General features: G+C 37.9%; 1 protein-coding gene across 1 annotated transcript; it reads left to right on the forward strand.

Annotated features, from left to right (window-relative positions):
* The first annotated feature begins 4,436 nt into the window (after nt 1-4,436).
* LOC121877926 lies at nt 4,437-16,571 on the forward strand. Its single transcript, XM_042383887.1, has 4 exons — nt 4,437-4,588; nt 7,065-7,279; nt 8,312-8,515; nt 9,583-16,571. Exons 2-4 carry the CDS (start codon nt 7,082-7,084, stop codon nt 10,909-10,911), a joined length of 1,731 nt encoding a protein of 576 aa, XP_042239821.1. The 5' UTR covers nt 4,437-4,588; nt 7,065-7,081; the 3' UTR covers nt 10,912-16,571.
* The last annotated feature ends 1,189 nt before the right edge of the window (nt 16,572-17,760 follow it).

The following is a 17,760-nucleotide window of genomic DNA, read 5'->3' on the forward strand; positions in this document are numbered from 1 at the left end:
AGCGGGAAATTTAGGCGCAGTGATACAGTATCTTCACTAACTTATCTTGCCGCCATGAAAACTAGTTCTAATGAATTATTAACAATATCACTCGTATTATCATTAATTCGATAAAAAGACAAATCAAACTCAATGACACATTTCAACATAAAATTTGGTTAAGCTTCCTACACTGGCCCCAACTGCACAAAAGGTAATAGGAACTTTACTACTGAGTGGGTTATATTTTAATTTAATTCATGCAAACGAATGAATATTAAACACAGTAGCACTTATAAAATTATTTCGGGCTTATATTTTCCATTAGGGAACAGAGTTATACTGTATAATATGTAGTTTCTCTCTTAATTTAGAATTGTTAATGATCATAATAAATGCAGTCTTATCATCCCTAAGAAGTAGAAAAAACATGTTACCATTTTTCATGTTAAGGTTTAGTGGCCGTGACTTGTGCATTTATATTAAAATGGTTACAACAAATCCATTCTGTGCCACTAGAATATTAAGCCAGCCACATCCGACTTTGTAAGCGTGCATGGTTAGAAACTCTACAGTCTCGGGTTAAAGAAAACAGTATTACAGAAAACTCGGAGTTAAAGTGTTTAGAGTAGGGCTGTGGATTCTTGGAATAACCTGCCAGAGAGTGTCGTGGTGACACCTATAATATTTATAGTATTATCTCACTGAAGACAAGACTAAAGACATTATGGCTAAAAGGTCTTATAAGAACGGCGTCAAATAACTGAGAGGTGTTTCCCCGTTGGAGTACTGTCACCCCGTCTGGTCCCCGAGATATGCTAAGATTTTCAGCTGATTGAAAACGTCCAAATGAGGGCCACCAGACTGGTGCCTGCACTACTGTACCTCAGCTACTCAGAGAGATTAGAACGCCTGCAGTTACCTACCTGCTTGTACTATGAGCGAGCAAGGGATGACTTAATATAAGTTTATAAACACCACAGAGGACATTCCTCAGTCGAGTGTTCATACCTCAAGATACCTGGAGCTGGCGGATGCCCACCCCAGGGTCACAGTGGCGGATCTAGGGGTGGAGGTCCTTGGGGACCAGATCCCCCCATCAGGAAATTCCAATACTTTTTCTTTAATGCAGTATTGTACTCAGACATTTTTGTATAGTAAAAAGTAATTACTCCTGACCTCAGAATATTTCCTAATATCAAATGCACATGGCTTCAAAATGGCCTCAAAAAGCTCATAATGTTGGTCAGATTTTAAAAAAAATTCTGAGGCTTACAACGCCCCCCCAGCTGAGTGGCCTTGCAGCACTCGCCATGTTCCCCCACCCACGACTTCGTGGAACTCCCTCTCCCCTTTTTTTTAAATTCCTGGATCCGCCCCTCACAGCTTTAGGTAGGAGAAGACACAAATTTAGAAAAATTTCAGGATGTTAACAGTTTTTATGGGTGTTGCAAACTCCTTAGAAAAAAAACGGAACTGAGTTTGAAATCATTCAAGACTGTGAGGGCAATATTTTGGGGATTCAGAATTATGAAGTCTTGGAACACTCTGCCAGAGTGTTGTGACGGTGTAGTGGAAATTTCCCCTACAACTACAACTGCCGTTTGTCGCTGACTAGCAGATCCCTTTTCGGGTTACCCAGCCAATGCCTCGTGGTCTAAGGTCGGCTACTAGCGACGTCTGACAAAGCGCAGGTCAGCCATCGAGCCACGCCTACCTCCGTTATATAAGCTCTCACTTTCTGACCCTCTCTCACCATGAACGGTTACGAGTTTGACAACGTGGCGCGGATACGTCCGGATAAGCCGACCTGCCCCAAGAAATTAAACCTCCTAGTTCTCAAGAAGTTCTTTGAAACTAAAGGGATCGGGGGTTACCAAGGTGGAACGACGGAAACTCAATGGAGACATCAAGATCACCTTCGCCGAGAAGGGTATGCCCGTACAACTCGCGGAAATCCCAGACATCAACGGCATCCCAATAAAAATTATTGCCTACAAATGGGACAACCTGAAGCTGGGAGTAGTCTCCCACGCCGAAATTGCCCACGTGGACCAAGCAGAGCTGAGTGAGCTCCTCAAGGGACAACTCCAAGTTGTCAAGGTGTCCGACACCACTGCCCTCATCGGACACCGTGCCCTACCCAAGGAGGCTCAACTGGCGTGGGTTACTGTGCCAGTCAAGCCCTACTGCAGACCGAAACGCTGCTAAAAATGCCAGCACTACGGTCACTCCGTCAACAAGTGTGAGGCGCAGGAGGACACCTGCTCCCTGTGCGGCAGCCCCGGACACCGCTACACTTGCAGAAAAATAAAGGCAAGACCCCTGTACTCCCAGCTGAAAGTCTCGCTACTCTCGCCAGACTTCTCAATTTCTGGGTGTGCCCCTGAGTGGCAATAATTGAATTTATATTGTGAGTGTTAGTAATAAGTTATTACTAATAACACTATTGTAAAGGGAAAATGCTTATAAATCAAAATCACTAAAGAAATAACAAATGAAGCCTCAGCCATTACTGGCATCTGAACAAAGGCAGCAGCCAAACGTTGTAATTCTAGTAATACTTGGCTAAACAGACGAGGAGAATTGGTGTACGTTCTTGGACCCTCTTCACTTCTTTGAAGAAATCGTGAGCTATACTTCGCTCTTTAATCACTCAGTTATCTATAGCTATGACTAACTATATGTAGAATTGATGTGCAGTCAATCCTTAGAAATTAAAAAAAAATATATATAAAATTTGTAGGGAACTTTGTAAACATGACTGTCCCATCAAAACCCTAACCACCGCCTACCACATGATTTCGCCAGTATATGGGTTCAGTCCAGGTTCATATTTTGTTTCTTTTTCCTTTCTTTATTTTTGGTAAATTTGCAGTCACACCGCACTCTGTTAGAAAGTCAAAAATATATATTTTTCCAATGTATTTGTGTGTTTAGACCGAACATGGCCTTCATTTCTGGTGGAAATTAGCCGGGGGTTTTTTATCGATTTTTTTTCGTTGGACGTTTTCCGAAAAAAAATCATGGCAAAATGCACCAAAAAACACTAGAAAAACACAAACCAAACCTAACCTAACCTAACTGACTCTCACCATCTCACTATTTCTTACCTTATTGGCCTGGTTCTTGTTCGTCATTGCATTCAGAGATTCTTACACAACGCCACATACAGTATGTTGGTCTTCGTGTTATTTACATCCAGTCTTGCTCTTAGTACACTTTACTGCGGTTGGAAGAACACCATGCGATTGAAAAAATGCTATAGCTTCTTTTTTTCCAAAAAACTCACAAGCAACTCCATATAATTGAAGTCACCCATCACACACTTCCATGGTGACGTACACGGAACGCCTGCGGCTCACTATTTACGAAGGAGACGCAGTGAGGCAGGTGATAATGGAGGAAGATTAATGGAAGAAAATAGAGACAATTTTGGATACACTTTCTCCGTTATTATACATTTTCGCCGGTAATGTAATAGATGAAAATTATCTTATAATTAGACGTCTAATTAGAATATGACAATAGATTAGTGGTAGGAATGTGCGGTGTGTGTAAACGCAAAAATACCTTCTTTTTTTGCGCATTATAAAACTTCTATCTACCTGTTTCTTTATTAATCTCAGACAAACGCAAATGAGGTATTCCTGGTAAGCTAGGTAAGGCAATGTGTGAACCTGTAACGATCTCTATGAGCGAGGTGCTTCCTCGTCTGGAGTACTGTCACCCCAAGGTCAATGACCTTGTGTCACCCCGTCTGGTGCCTGCACTACGGCACCTCAGCTACCCTCAGAGATTGGAGCGCCTGAACTTGCTTAGCTTATACTACAGACGGGCAAGGGGGAACCTAGTTGAGGTGTATAAGCATCTCAAAGGGCACTACTCAGTTGAGTGTCCTTACTTGGAGCTGGCGGACGCTTGCCCCACAAGGGGTCACAGCTCAAGATTGAAGAAGCCGCAAACCCAGAAAAATGTGAGGGTTAACCTTTTAGGAGTGAGAGTTGAGAATTCTTGGTACAGTCTGCCAGAGAGTGTTGTGACGGCACCGAGTATGAGCTCTTTAAAGACCAGACTTTACAAGCACTGGAGCAGGTTCAGATACATTCAGGAGCCAGTGGCCCAGTGCATGCCCAGTACTTGCCAACAGTGCGTGAGAGACATGACTGACCGCCAAAGCGGCCAACCAACAAGCCGGTCAGTGTCGAAGAGAATAAAGTGAAGATAATATTAACTCTCAGTCTTTTCTAACAGGGAAGATAAAAGTAAAATGAAATGGGAACTACGTTTCCACACATACATATCAATCCATATTCTCCAAAGAAAATCTGATTCAATCAATTTTATATATGTATTTTTTACATTTTATTAATATAAGTACCTTCAATGTAACTGCTGACTGTTACAATTTGTGATAAATTCCCGGTAGCAGGAGGAATATCCAGTAGGCCCGTATCCTGTCACTGAGTGTAAACAACAACTGGGCCAGCTATGTGGGGAGCCTGGGCAGGTTGTCGGGTTTATTTATTCACGCTCATGTACATCCTCGGCTAATACTTAATTTACACACATAGTAAAATCAGCATTATATGAATACATCACCGCTCTGGTACGTAATATCTGTGTTGTGTTAAAAACTTAAAATGTTTATAAAACGTCTTATTTCACATAGCGGATTCAGTCATAACTAGAGAGCTTCTCTATTGGCGAAGAATAGGGAGACACTCACCAATTTATTCTTCACTTTATCACATTTTGGACAGGAGTTTTAAAGAAACCGATTTTCTCTACATATAATGCTATTTTGTTTAGGGTGAAGAGCAGAAAAATCGAGTTTATTAAACAAAAATTTGAAATGTTTACAAAGCTCAGTGGTCACTGAGGTAGGCAGACCTAGCCTAACCTAACCCTATGATGGATAAAAGTGTGTGGTTAGGGTTAATAGTCTTGTTCTCTTTTAACAGGATTTTCACCTGTATGTTCGTTGTAATGTTTTAAAGAAGGTACTTTGTATTTAATAGGTGTAAAGTCATGCACACTTTTGTTGACCTTCAGTGAGTCTGGGAACTTTCCAAAATACCAGATGCTGCATCATTAACTCTCTCTCTCTCTCTCTCTCTCTCTCTCTCTATATATATATATATATATATAGGCACAGGATATTGGTATGGCAGCTGTATGTGAAACGTCGATGTCTATTAGTACGGCAGCCTAACGAGTAAGCATGGTGGGCAGACTGTACAATGATAGTTACTAAGATGGCTTTCTTTCTGACTCACCTAACCTAACATTACCCAACCTAACCTAACCATTAACAACACAGTCTGTCAATACGGCTGCCATACCTATATCCAGTGTGATTTCTGGAGTACAGCTGTCATACCCATATCCACAACGATAGATATAGTATACTGTATATCATTTATAATACAGTATATCTGTTATTATTAATTTGCACAAGAAAACCGACTCAGAATTAAACTATATAAGAAGAATCTATTTTCATCATGAAGTTCAGATTATGTTCTAGACCAAATATTAACCCAGATATCTTCTATTTTGTGACAGGTTAGATACAGTGTTGTTGGTTCACTGTTGTGCTCTTGGCAGGTTGGATCACAGCAGACCAGCAGATACATGTGGTCTTCAAATGTTGGGGAGGAAATCTTGTGGAAATTATATGGGATGTTGGAGGTACAGCGGTAATGCTCGTATCTCTCACCAGTTTGTCAAGGGTTTGAGTACGGACACACGTGAGAAGTGTGAGGCTACCAAACATCACAGATTTATCAGTTCCTGGGAGAGACCAACTGCCTGAACAGCTAATAAGTTGATAAATGATGAAAATTATAAAAAATAATTAAAACCAAGAATACTGTAAAGCTTAGGTAAAGTTCAAGTTTACGTAGGTTAGTTTGATACATTTGATAAATTATATATACAGGGAGTTACGAACTGGTTCAGTTCCTGAGGACGTTCCTTAGTCGGATTTGTACGTAAGTTGGAACACCTGCTATGTGCATACTGTACTTACAGAACAATGTTTAAAGTACCACTATATCATAGCCCAAGTCCTTATATACATCTCAAGTCACTTAATTTAAGAGTAAAGAAGAAATAGAATGGCAAAATACAGCAAATGTAAGTAAAAATCAAATCATCAGGTAAATAAAATACTGTAAATTTTATGTTTAACCTCGTCCGTGTCGGAGGGCGTTCGTAAGTTAGGGACTTCCTGTATACATAGAGCCGTATTTGGTGTTTTGGGAAGTTTACAGACTCACTGTATATAAAGATGTAAACAAAGGTGCACATGATCTTAGGCGTGTTAAATACAAGGGTAATACTTGACAATAGTGGTCCAGACTTAGTAGCTACCTGATGGAATTTTTCCATAGAAGATAAAACCTTTCCTACCTCTAAAGACATACAACAGATGCAAGGCGAATGTGTTTTTCAAGATATCAATTTTGACGTGTGAAATGGCCGGGGGAAGATTAAATATGAAATAAGTGTAGTATTTTATGTCAGGTTTGGTAGGTTAGTTTTCTTCAGTTTATTAATGAAATATTACAAATTGTAAGAATGTAACATAGGGTAATTAAAACTGAACCAAAAACATAACTACAGCAACTTAATTATTACACTGTTGTACAAGTCAACAAATGTCTAAAAAAAATCTAATCATAATGTTATGCTGACCTAACAACCTCTTACAACAATAACACGTGCTAATGAGCCGATCAGTGGTGAAGAGGATATAGGTAAGTGTAGTGAACATTGTTGGGTGAGAGATATTACAGCTTCTCTTTTTTATATTTTATTTGTTATTTTATTTTTGTTCTTGTTTGGGATGCGTTTATAATACTGTAGTCTAGACGGTGGCATCATTGAACACTACCGCATTTTTGACTTTGCCTCTGCCTACTTAGCGGATTCTAAACATGAAACGTACTGTGATGTCATTAATATTGACATCATAAGAAATCAATTTGAATAGTTCACGACTTCCTTGTCCTTTAAACTGAGCTAATTAAACACAGGTATGGAATGTTTCATAACTAACATAGTTTTTGTTTCTATAGGATGTTGATTGAGGGAGATGGAGTTACCATTCGACCCGCCCTCCACCCCAGGAAAAACACCCGGCAGCCTAGTGAAACAGGCGTCTCGGAGCTTTGCTCTGAGATTAATTGATATTTCTCTACCAGTAATAGGAAAATATTGGGAGGGAGAGATCAAACCTGGAGAAAATACTAAGTTTACCAAGAAAAAGGCCCCAGACAAGAGCGGTCTTGTTGTGAGTACTGAGGTCAACACTTATTGTGGGAAGACCCATTTTATTGTGTGTTTTCTGATCTGATTTATTGCATTTGTCTTTAAAATTATGTTAGAATATGAGGACCTGTAGTGTGTGTCTCATATCTGATGTATATACAGTATTGTGTTATTTGTTCCCAGTACTGTGCACCGTGCATAAGACTGGATCTAAGGTACTGTACTGTAATTTAAGATGTGAGGTAGGTTGAGCTGTTGTACAGTACTACCGACAATGAAGCTACTGCTTGTTTGTCAAACAAAAGTGTTTTTTTTCCTAGATATTCCCTTCTAAGTTAGGGCTGCATCTAATAAGGCAGGAAATGCTATATACAAGTTGAACTACTATTCCAACACTTCTGGGACCTGACCAGTGCCAAACCATAGAAATTTCCGAACCACAGAAAGTCACCTGAAGAGCATTTTCTCTCCACTCTACTAATACATGAAATAGAAAGACAATACTGGAACACTCCAGTTAATAAACTGGTTAGGGACTGTAGGACCATTTGTAAGGTGGTTGTTTAAAACTGAAAAGCTAATTTCTCGGAGAAACAGTAATTTGAGGGAAGAGGGGATAGATTCTGAACTGCCTCACAAAACCCGATCAGCTAAGTGAATACTGTATATACTGGTACAGTATTGACATACTCAGGAATCTTTTGGGAGTAAAGGCCAAAAGCCCACTAACTTTGCCTTATTACTTGTCAAGTGGTAAGGTAGTTTATATATTATATTGTAAGTAATGCTGCCTGTTGCTGTGACTGCCTCATCCACCAATGACCCCTGTAGATGGCCAGCACAGAACAATGTGTACATTACAATCTTAACACGTCCAAAACAGCACTCAAAACACTTTACAGTAATTAATACGTTCCTGTACTAATTTCTTATGCCTCAATCAGTATTAAGGATCACCAAAAGCCATTCAGAAAAAACTTGTAGCTGTAAAACTTCACAGCTTCCTCTGATTTTGTGTGTGTGTGTGTGTCTATATATGTTTGTTTTATTACAGAAACACCTGCAGAACGTGCAGCGGTGGTACCGTCTGGACGAGTATCTGTCGAGTCACAATTCAGAAATTCGCCGGCTTATTTGTGAAGCTATTGCTGAAGCTCTGCCATCTTTAATGCCAGTAGATGATGCTGAGCCACTCTTCATGTTTACTCTGCAAATTATGTTTTGCCTTGAAGCTGGGTTTTTCAGCCAAAGTAGAGAGGTACAGTAAGGTTCTCTTTGTTTATTGACAGGTGGCTGAGTACATGTGGATGTGATATCCAACAATACAATACAGTATAGAAAGTTTACTGAGTCTAAAACACTAGTTCATGCTATAGGGAGTTGACTGTATATGGTGATTAGTATTAGTGTTTTGAACATTAAATTATACTGTTATTCAACCCACTGTCTTACCTCAGTCACAGGCATGATGATGCTGTAAAACTTCTACTGTACTGTATTAATAATTTCATGTGCCAGCAGCTGAAAGCCCACTTGTGCTGGAGACTCTTGCTCCCTTATGAGTATGATCTACTGTGTGTACATATACAATATCTGTAAATAAATGTGTGTTCAAGTTTTCAGTGGATCTTTTATTGTATTATTACATCTCTATAACATATCTTTTGTCCTATTAAGACTTTTATAGCTTTGTACGTTGTCAGGCTGAAAGTGCTGCTAGTTTTTCTTTAATAACTCATACAGTAACAATAAAGCGTAAACTTTCCAGGAGGTGAAAGTTTAGAAAATTTTACCAATTACCGTAATCTACAAAGCATTGATGATGGGATTCTAACATTGATACTCTTATTTTGCATTTGTTTTGTGCTGCAGGACTCTTTATGTGACAGAGCTGTGTTTCACTCCCTGGCCAACTGAGTTTTGATGACATTGATTATATTCCAGTACATGGCATCATGAGATATTAAAATGAAATTTTTTTTTATTTATTGATACATATGTCTTTGCCATTTTAGAATTGTTCACATAGCTCTATACAGTAATTTCTAACTGGGTATTGGTTGAACAATACAGTTAGTACATCTTACCCATTGCAACTGTTGCCCTTGACAAACAGAGATTAGAAAAAACTAAAGCAGCTTATAATTAATTCCTGGTCACTCTTGTTGAAGTTTCATGTGGCTGTAGATGTGTTTCCCTGTCAGTAACTTCACTGTACATACTTATTATTTTGTTTTCATTAGAGAAGGATTTTTTTTATTAATTTGCTGCTTTACCTTTTTGAATCCTAGATATTTGTAATTAATGAAGTTGTATTTATTTCAGATATATGACGGTAGACTCAGCCGAAGCTTTGCGGAGTTCTTGCAGTTCTTGATGCCGTTTGGTGTAGAAACAATTTATACGACGTGCATCAGTTTTCGCAATGCTATGCCTATCCTTGTGTTGATAAAGAATTCACCATATCTAAAACATGTTCATCTGTACAGGAATCTCAGCAATCATGTTCTTACTCAATTAAGAAAATATTGCCCAAATATTGAATCAATAACACTAAGTGGACATAATGTAGTGAGTGAGGAGTATCTCTTTAGAGCATTCTTTGGTGGTAAGGACAAAACTCAGGTTATAAGTTGTGTTGAGTGCAGGGAAAAATTGAAACTTTCTTTTCCCAAGCTGAAGAGTGTAAATATGTTGATGGACTTAGATAATGATGACATAATGTTCTTCCTTCAGCACTATTATCCTAATATTAAAACTAGCTGGACAAAAAGCATTGCTGAAAATAGACTCACTCCACCCACTCTGAAGACTGTACTTAACCCACCCCCACGTTTACTAGAACATGGATATTATTATGAATTTGACACTTTGGAGTTTACAATGAGGAGGCATACTCTGGAGAACTGGATTGTGGATGAGGAACACATAGAGTATCCAAAAGTAAAACATGTTTCAATATTTCACGCCTGTCATGATCTGTCTGAGCAAAAGGAAATAAAAGAAAAAATTAAAGATGTTGTGGAACGACTTGGATGTACTACCTTCTCATATTCCTCACCTCCTGCTGAGGACTATTTAGACACTCTGAGTGTTAGCATTCCTGTTCTTGAAACATTAGGAACTTGTTTGACTGAAGCACATTTGAGTACATTTGAAGTCCTTGATGCCAGGATACTTTTTAATTGCTTAGATTTGTGTCCTGGTTTAACAATTTTTTCAATTAATGCCTCGCGGATTCAAATGGACTCTGGTTTGCCCATAGTAGGGTTGAATAAGCTTCCACATTTACATTCTCTGGGCATGAGTGTCAAAACATTAAATAACTCTGAGAAGTCTTGTCTAGATTACATGGTTCGTGCAGCACCAAATCTTAAAACCGTTGAACTGTTTGGAGCCAACTTGCAGTCTGTGGTACAGGACTTAGTAATCTCAGGAGCTTTGTCCAAAATACAAATTCTCTCCCTACACAAGAGCATGTCTTGGTTTACTGACCATGATTTACAGAACTGTATATTCTTAGGAGAAAACTTGTGTTCTCTCTCTGTGCTCATGTTGAATCCTATTCTTAGACAGACACTTTTCCAAATCAAAACTCATTTCATCCACACACAACTCAAAGTTATTCATAGATATAAAATGTTAATAGGTTAAGTCATGTTAGGAGGTAATTGATTGTTTTACTTGTGGTTGTGAATATAAACTTGTCATAGCAGCTGAGCTAATTGATATAAGTATTTATTGCTGAATAATGTGATGGATATTCACCTCATGTGATAAAATACTATAGAATGTATAGTATGTAACTTAGATAGTCATTCACAGGGTTCTCATTATCAGTTGGCTGCTGGCCAAATTAACCTGTTTAACTGATGTATGGGTTGGTTCATATTTTTCCTGAAACAAAGTCTTAATTTGTCTCTAAACAAATGGGTATTAATTTCATTACTCAGAGACATTGTAGTTTGTTCTGTTTGTTTGGGCTTCTTTCTGAAACATTTTGTGAAGATCCTGTAGTCAGAATAGGGTGGCCAGCGTAAGTCTTCCTCCTTAGCACTTGGTTACAGATCACCCCCCTAATAGAGTACAGTGGTACTACACATTCTCTGGACACATTTACATGTTGGTTTAGATATTGCAGAAGTGAAATAGTTGGCCTTTGTTTGCACTAAATTTTGAAAGTAAAAGAGAAGTTTTACCTAAGCAAGGTTTGACAAATGAGAGTGTCTTAAGTAAGGACCAGGAAGAGACAGGAAGGAAGAAGTTTACACAAAAAGGAAGAGATTGAGACTGAGATTGTAGCAAGGTTTGACTGGGTAATGAAGAGTTAAGAAAGTGTCATTTTTCTCAGTTATGTATCATTTTGTTGCCTGCAGTGTCCAAGCCTTGTTTGTGAATTTTTTTATTTATTTACCTTTCATCTTGCTACATCACTGAGGTTCTCTTTTACAGTACAGTATGATGGTTCATATAATCTCTTCTTTCTAGTGCCTAATACACTTTGGCATCTTTCCACATAATGATCAGTGTTTGAAAAGTACCACGAGCAGAACCATTTATTTTTCGGGTGACATAAACCAACCAAACATCACTTATTCTAGATGTCTTCTTTCTGTCAGGGGGTCGATGACTCTGGCTCCCCACTTCAAATGTTTCAGTCCGTCTTTACCAATGCTCTGTTGTTTTGTATCTCCAGTCAGCTAGCTTTTAATTTGATTTGTATATCGGTCTCTGCCTCCCCTTTTGCCCTCCAACCTTTATTTTTACCTAGTCTGGAAGCTAATCCATGTGTGGTGTTGCAATGATTTTCAGCTTTTGTTTCTCGGAGTCATGATGGTCTTCTTAACCAGTGCAGTACTACTATTACTGAACACTTAAGGCCTTAATATCAAAATGGAAGGCACTTGAACACACATAAAAAAGCTAACCCAACATGACCCACAGCAGGACTGGCAGAAACATCAGCGCACTTGTGTTTGAAACAAAACGTCCAATTCTGTACAGTTGTTTGAAGAATTTGTGTAATGCTTTGCGATAATACTCTACTTTTTAATGAGTAAAGATGTTTGTAAAATACAGGACAGTCTGTAATTAAATTAAATTGACTATTTAGCAATAATATTAACTGATCAGATGAGAAATCAGACATTGCACAATGAGCTGTCACATACTGGATGACATAAATAAAGTTGGACAGACTAGCCAAAAAGTGACATAATTTTTTTATTATAATTAAATAAATTTAATTTCAAAAGATTAATTAACCAAAAGATGAACAACGGGGTAACAAACAGTAATGGCTGGCCGTACAGGTATTCTATATATGTGAACTTTTGGTATCTGAAATTTCACATAACTGAAATAGACAAATTAGGGACCATTTTTCTATGTATGCTGATATGAAGCTACAGTCACCCCAGAGAGTATTAAAGGAACAAGTGCTAGTGTACAGTATTCCCCTTAAGTATATTTCATGAGAAAATGTTAACAAATTTTAAAGATTTCCACTTGAATAGAAACCCTGAAGATATCTGAATACAATATAAATACACCCACAATTGGTAACTTGGGTATTTTGTATTTCTTGCATGTGTAGAGTACAGCTGCACTTGAGGCTATGTAAGGCATTCACTAATATTTTATCTTCCATCACATCACATTATATGGTTATATTTTCTTTGAACTGAAATATTGTTTTATTTGTGTACATTTATATTACCTCAACTCTAGATTTTTGTCTCAATTCAAGAGAAATTTTTGATTTTTATAGCAGATGTGTTTTTACTAATGTACAATAGTGTCTTAACTGTTGTACACTCCATGGGGTGCTGAGGCTCTTGGGGATGTTTGGAAGCCACTGGTAATCAAACTAACATTAAAAATGTCAACTTTTTATTTCAACACAGTTTTGAACTCCACCAGGATCTTCCTGAAGTGTAAATATGTAAGTGATGCTACAAGAACATTTTGGGGACCATGAGAGATTTGTCAGTCACAAAGAATGCCTCCTGTAGAAGCAGCTACTGTACTGTACTCAAAACAAGTGAGCACAACAGTGTAGGTGCAAAGAGCATATGCACACAGATTATTTATGTAGAGCCAGTCACTTAAAATCATCTGCATGTAGTTGTCTATATAGCGGGCAACTGGGCTTGTGCAGTATATCCTTTCAGCCTTCCTTATGTAACCACAACTGAAGAGGTTGCTGGTGGATGTACAAAGCTTGATTTACAGTAAAGTTTGGTTTATTCGGCAACCAGTGTCTCTTAAGTCACATCACTTAATCTTCCAAAGCAGTTATGTTCCACAAGTTAGAGAGAATGAATGACAACAGGTGGGATCAGGGTGAACAGAATCCATCTGTCACCCAAATTTAACCGACTGACCTGCTTATGTATAACTCCTGTGTTTTCGTTTGTATTTCTTTATTACAAAATACAGTACCTTGTTTACAGTTAACATAATTGCAAGCCATAACCTCTGACCTCTTATCATTGTGACAACATGTTGAAATTGGTTGATCCCTAAAGTGTTCACGTGCAGGGATTAGAGAACTGAATCACCTTTACTGTATCTTATTGAGTTTTGTATTTAATGCTTCCCAAAATCAGGGGGTATATACAGTATTGTACTCTGTGCTTTATTTGTCTGTTTGTTTGTTCATCCTGCTTTTTATGTCCGCTCTATACCTTTAGAACCAGAGAAAGATTGTTGTGATATTTTACAGGAAGGTTAAAGCTAGCAAGACAATGTGGTGTGATGACTCTCCTCTTGATGGTGTCACACTTTGGTCAAAGGTCAAAAGTGGACATTTTTAGGAAACGTCCTCTGGTTGTACCAATTTTCTTGTACTTTATTGTTGTTGTTGTGGAGAGTTAGGCAGAAAAGTATAGAAATTTAAGTTTTTAAATATTAAATATCAAAGAATTACAGAACCATTTGCTCAGTTTTTCTTAAATTAAGAGTACAGTAATTGATATATTAAGTGTAGAAAGTGTGCATTTTTTTTTTTGAGGTTATCTTGACTATCCCAGCTGAGGGAGACTGAATCTCTTTGTACCCACTGGATCCATCACAGATGTATCCTAACCCAAGAAAAGGTAAAGCCAGTACAGTACAGTCAGTACTGCGGTATTATAGCGAGAAAACTTAATAAAGAAGGCAATTTATGTGATGATTAGTAATAAGTTAAATTTAATGACAGAAAAGTCTAGTTTTTGTGTTGTAAACTTATGAGGAGTCATTGAAAATTATATTGCCAGAAAGATTTATAAATTTTCATTTCAAATGGGCCCCAGTCCTAGTAGACCCCAATGTAACCGTTCATGAGTTTTGCATACGGCATGTATAATAGGATTTGGCCCTATTGCTAATGGTTGGGTTGTGATCTTATAAGGCTGGAGCCTGTATAATGTTTTGTTAATGTGATGGAGTAAGTTATTGCAGCTGGTGTTTGCCTTTTGAATGTTCATTTACATCACTTCCAATACTTCATTATAAGATAAAAGAATATCATTCGCGAATTGTCAAAGGGTATGTCTTTATGTTGTAAAGAAGGAAAGTAATTTAAAATTACTCCTTTGTATCATATGAAATTGTGTTTAATATGTTACACTGTATACTAAGTAACCCGGTCATAGTAAGTACAGTACAGTATTTATGGAGAGTTTGACGTGACACTGACACCCCTCGAGTCTGTCAAATAGTTCACAACACATTACCTTGGTGACAAAGTGTTGTAACTCCACAGTTTAAAAGGTCACTGAGTGCAGTATGTAAGAATGAACTGCCACCTTACATGATGTGTAATGTGACTCTTGCTGAAATACAGTACCAGTTAATTATATGATTTAATATCTTTTACTTAGATTAAAGTTAATGGAACACTTTATGTACTGTATCAAGAAAATTATCAGGAGAAAGTTACAATACTTTTGTCCTAAGGCATTGAACAGCTCTTTAAAGACTATAGGTATTGTTTCTCACAGATATGAGTTGTAATATCAGTATTTTTACGCATATATCCAGACGCTAGTTAGAGTGTCGGATGAAAAGGAAATCTGCAAGGACCTACTGCATGGCTTTTGCACAAGAAAACCATCATTATTAATTACTCAGCAATAGTCAGAGAGAAACAACTATAATAATGATATATACATATATATATATATATATACTATATACTACACGTATCGTAACTTATTCATATATAGGGCAGTATATAGTCACAATTCACCAGCCGCAGGCATTTTACCTCGGTTAGGCTGTATAAACTTCCTTATTAATTTTATGCTTGACTATGACATAATTTTCAAGAGAATATTTCAGTGTTTGGCGTAAGAAATGCTTTATGCATAAGTTACTGATAAGTACATATACTGTATATGACATATGACAATGACTGAGAATTAGGGAAATATTTTGAATGTTAAAGAATTTTTACTTTACAGTGTTGGTTTCTTTTGTGTTCATATTTTCCACAGCCAGTATTTACATTTTCTTAATGCTTTATAGTACAGTTCAGTATTTTATATCTTTAACAAAAAATACACAAAATTACTTAGAGACTGTATCATTTATTATTGTGTTTCAATAGTAATGAATTTATTTATTCATCAGTTGCCTTACATGTATTGTACAATACATGTATAGTGAAATTTGAAAGTGAAATGTTAATGTAGGTGTAAGACTGAATGTTTGAGTTTAAGGGGAAGTTAAGTGTTGTGTAGCAATGGTTTCAGTGATAAAGACTGTACGTTCCACAGAAATTACCAAAGGATAACTTTATTTAATTAAACTTACTCCTGTGGAAGTGTAATGTGTTTGGTACCATCTGCTGAGGAAAGAGCAATTTAATTTTGGAGAGAGTGGATGAGAAGGGAAGGTCATATTAGTTTTCAGTAATCAGCTGCTTGATGAGATGGATATTGCACTCTTTGAGTGCATTTGTTGTTTAATACTGGAGTATTACTGTATAACCTGTATTCATTTGCATAAATAATTCATCAGTGTACATAGTGCAGTTATGGCAAAAGTTGAAGATATGCTGTGTACTGTCAGACAAATTATCTCTGTCACACAAGGTAGGGATAGTTTTGCTCTTCTTTCTTTTGACACGATGTTTACCTCTAAGTTTTCATAATTGGATTAATGGATGTTATAGTATATCTCTGTTACTTTAAGAAATATAACTATATATTTCCAAACAAAATGTGAACACTATGCTACTGTACTGGACCATTATGAGATAAACATGTCTTGGAGATAGCGTCAGTTTCTGTTACAAGTTATGGAAATATACATTATGATTATACTGCTGGTATATGTCATTAACCTTCTCCTTATATCACAGGGCAGATAATGATTGATAAAAGGATTGTTGTGTTTTGTTATGAGGCTGGAGCAGGACTATAACACTAACTACAGTAGATGGGTATTGTCCTCCACTCCTTTTAGTTTTGAATTACCGGTAACATAAATTTTAACATTGAAAAAGGTTAAAATGACAGTCACACACACACACACTTCATCACAGTATCCACCCATTGAAAATCTAAAGGAGACACCACTGGAATCCTGGCTGGACATCATGTATTGAAAGTGAAAGAAACAGTGCGTGGAGGATGAGCTGATTAAAGGTAATGACTCAATGTGCAGAATGAAGGCATCCAGGTACTGTAATATTAAGACCTTATCCAAGAAGATATGTCTACTCTCTCTTGTCATACTGACCATTGACTGAGGATGTGTATTAATGGTAGATTCAGGGGGCATAAACACTGCCCTTTTTTATATGGATATGCTCCTTCCAATCTCTCATCACTTTGTCATCCTCACTATCTACCACTGCCCTGGTCAGTCCTCCCTGTACCACTGCCCTGCTCTCCTGGGGGTATCCGGACCCCCTCTTTTCATCAGAAAATTCCAATACTTTTTCTTTAAATGCAGTATTGCACTCAGGCATTTTTGTATAGTAAAAAATATTTACTATTGACTTCAGAATAATCCGCTAATATCAAGTGCGCATGACTTCAAAATGCCCATAATATTGGTCAGATTAAACAAAAAAAATGGGGGGGCGCTTGCAGCCTCCCCAAGGCAGGATGGGCCCTCTGCGCTCGCCATATTCCTCCACCCACAACTTCTTGGACCCCTCTTTTGGTATTCCTGGATTCGCCCCTACTCTATCCCTACCACTGCCTTGGCCAGCCCTCCCCTCTCACTGCCCTGGTCAGCCCTCCCTTACCACTGCCCTAGTCAACCCTACCCACTACCTACCACTGTCTAAGCCAACTACTTTTGATATGGGCAGCCCTACACACCACCTACCATTGACCTGGCCAGCCCTACACACCACCTACCATTGACCTGGCCAGCCCTACCACTGCTCTGGCCTGACTTACCCACCACTGCCCTGGCCACCACTATCCACCACCTACCACTGTCACCTTTAACCACCTCCTGTTTTTTTAATATTGGTGTGCTTGATGTAAAAATCGTTCA

This window comes from Homarus americanus, unplaced genomic scaffold, assembly GCF_018991925.1.
Source record: "Homarus americanus isolate GMGI-L3 unplaced genomic scaffold, GMGI_Hamer_2.0 scaffold30620, whole genome shotgun sequence".
NCBI lineage: Eukaryota > Metazoa > Arthropoda > Malacostraca > Decapoda > Nephropidae > Homarus > Homarus americanus.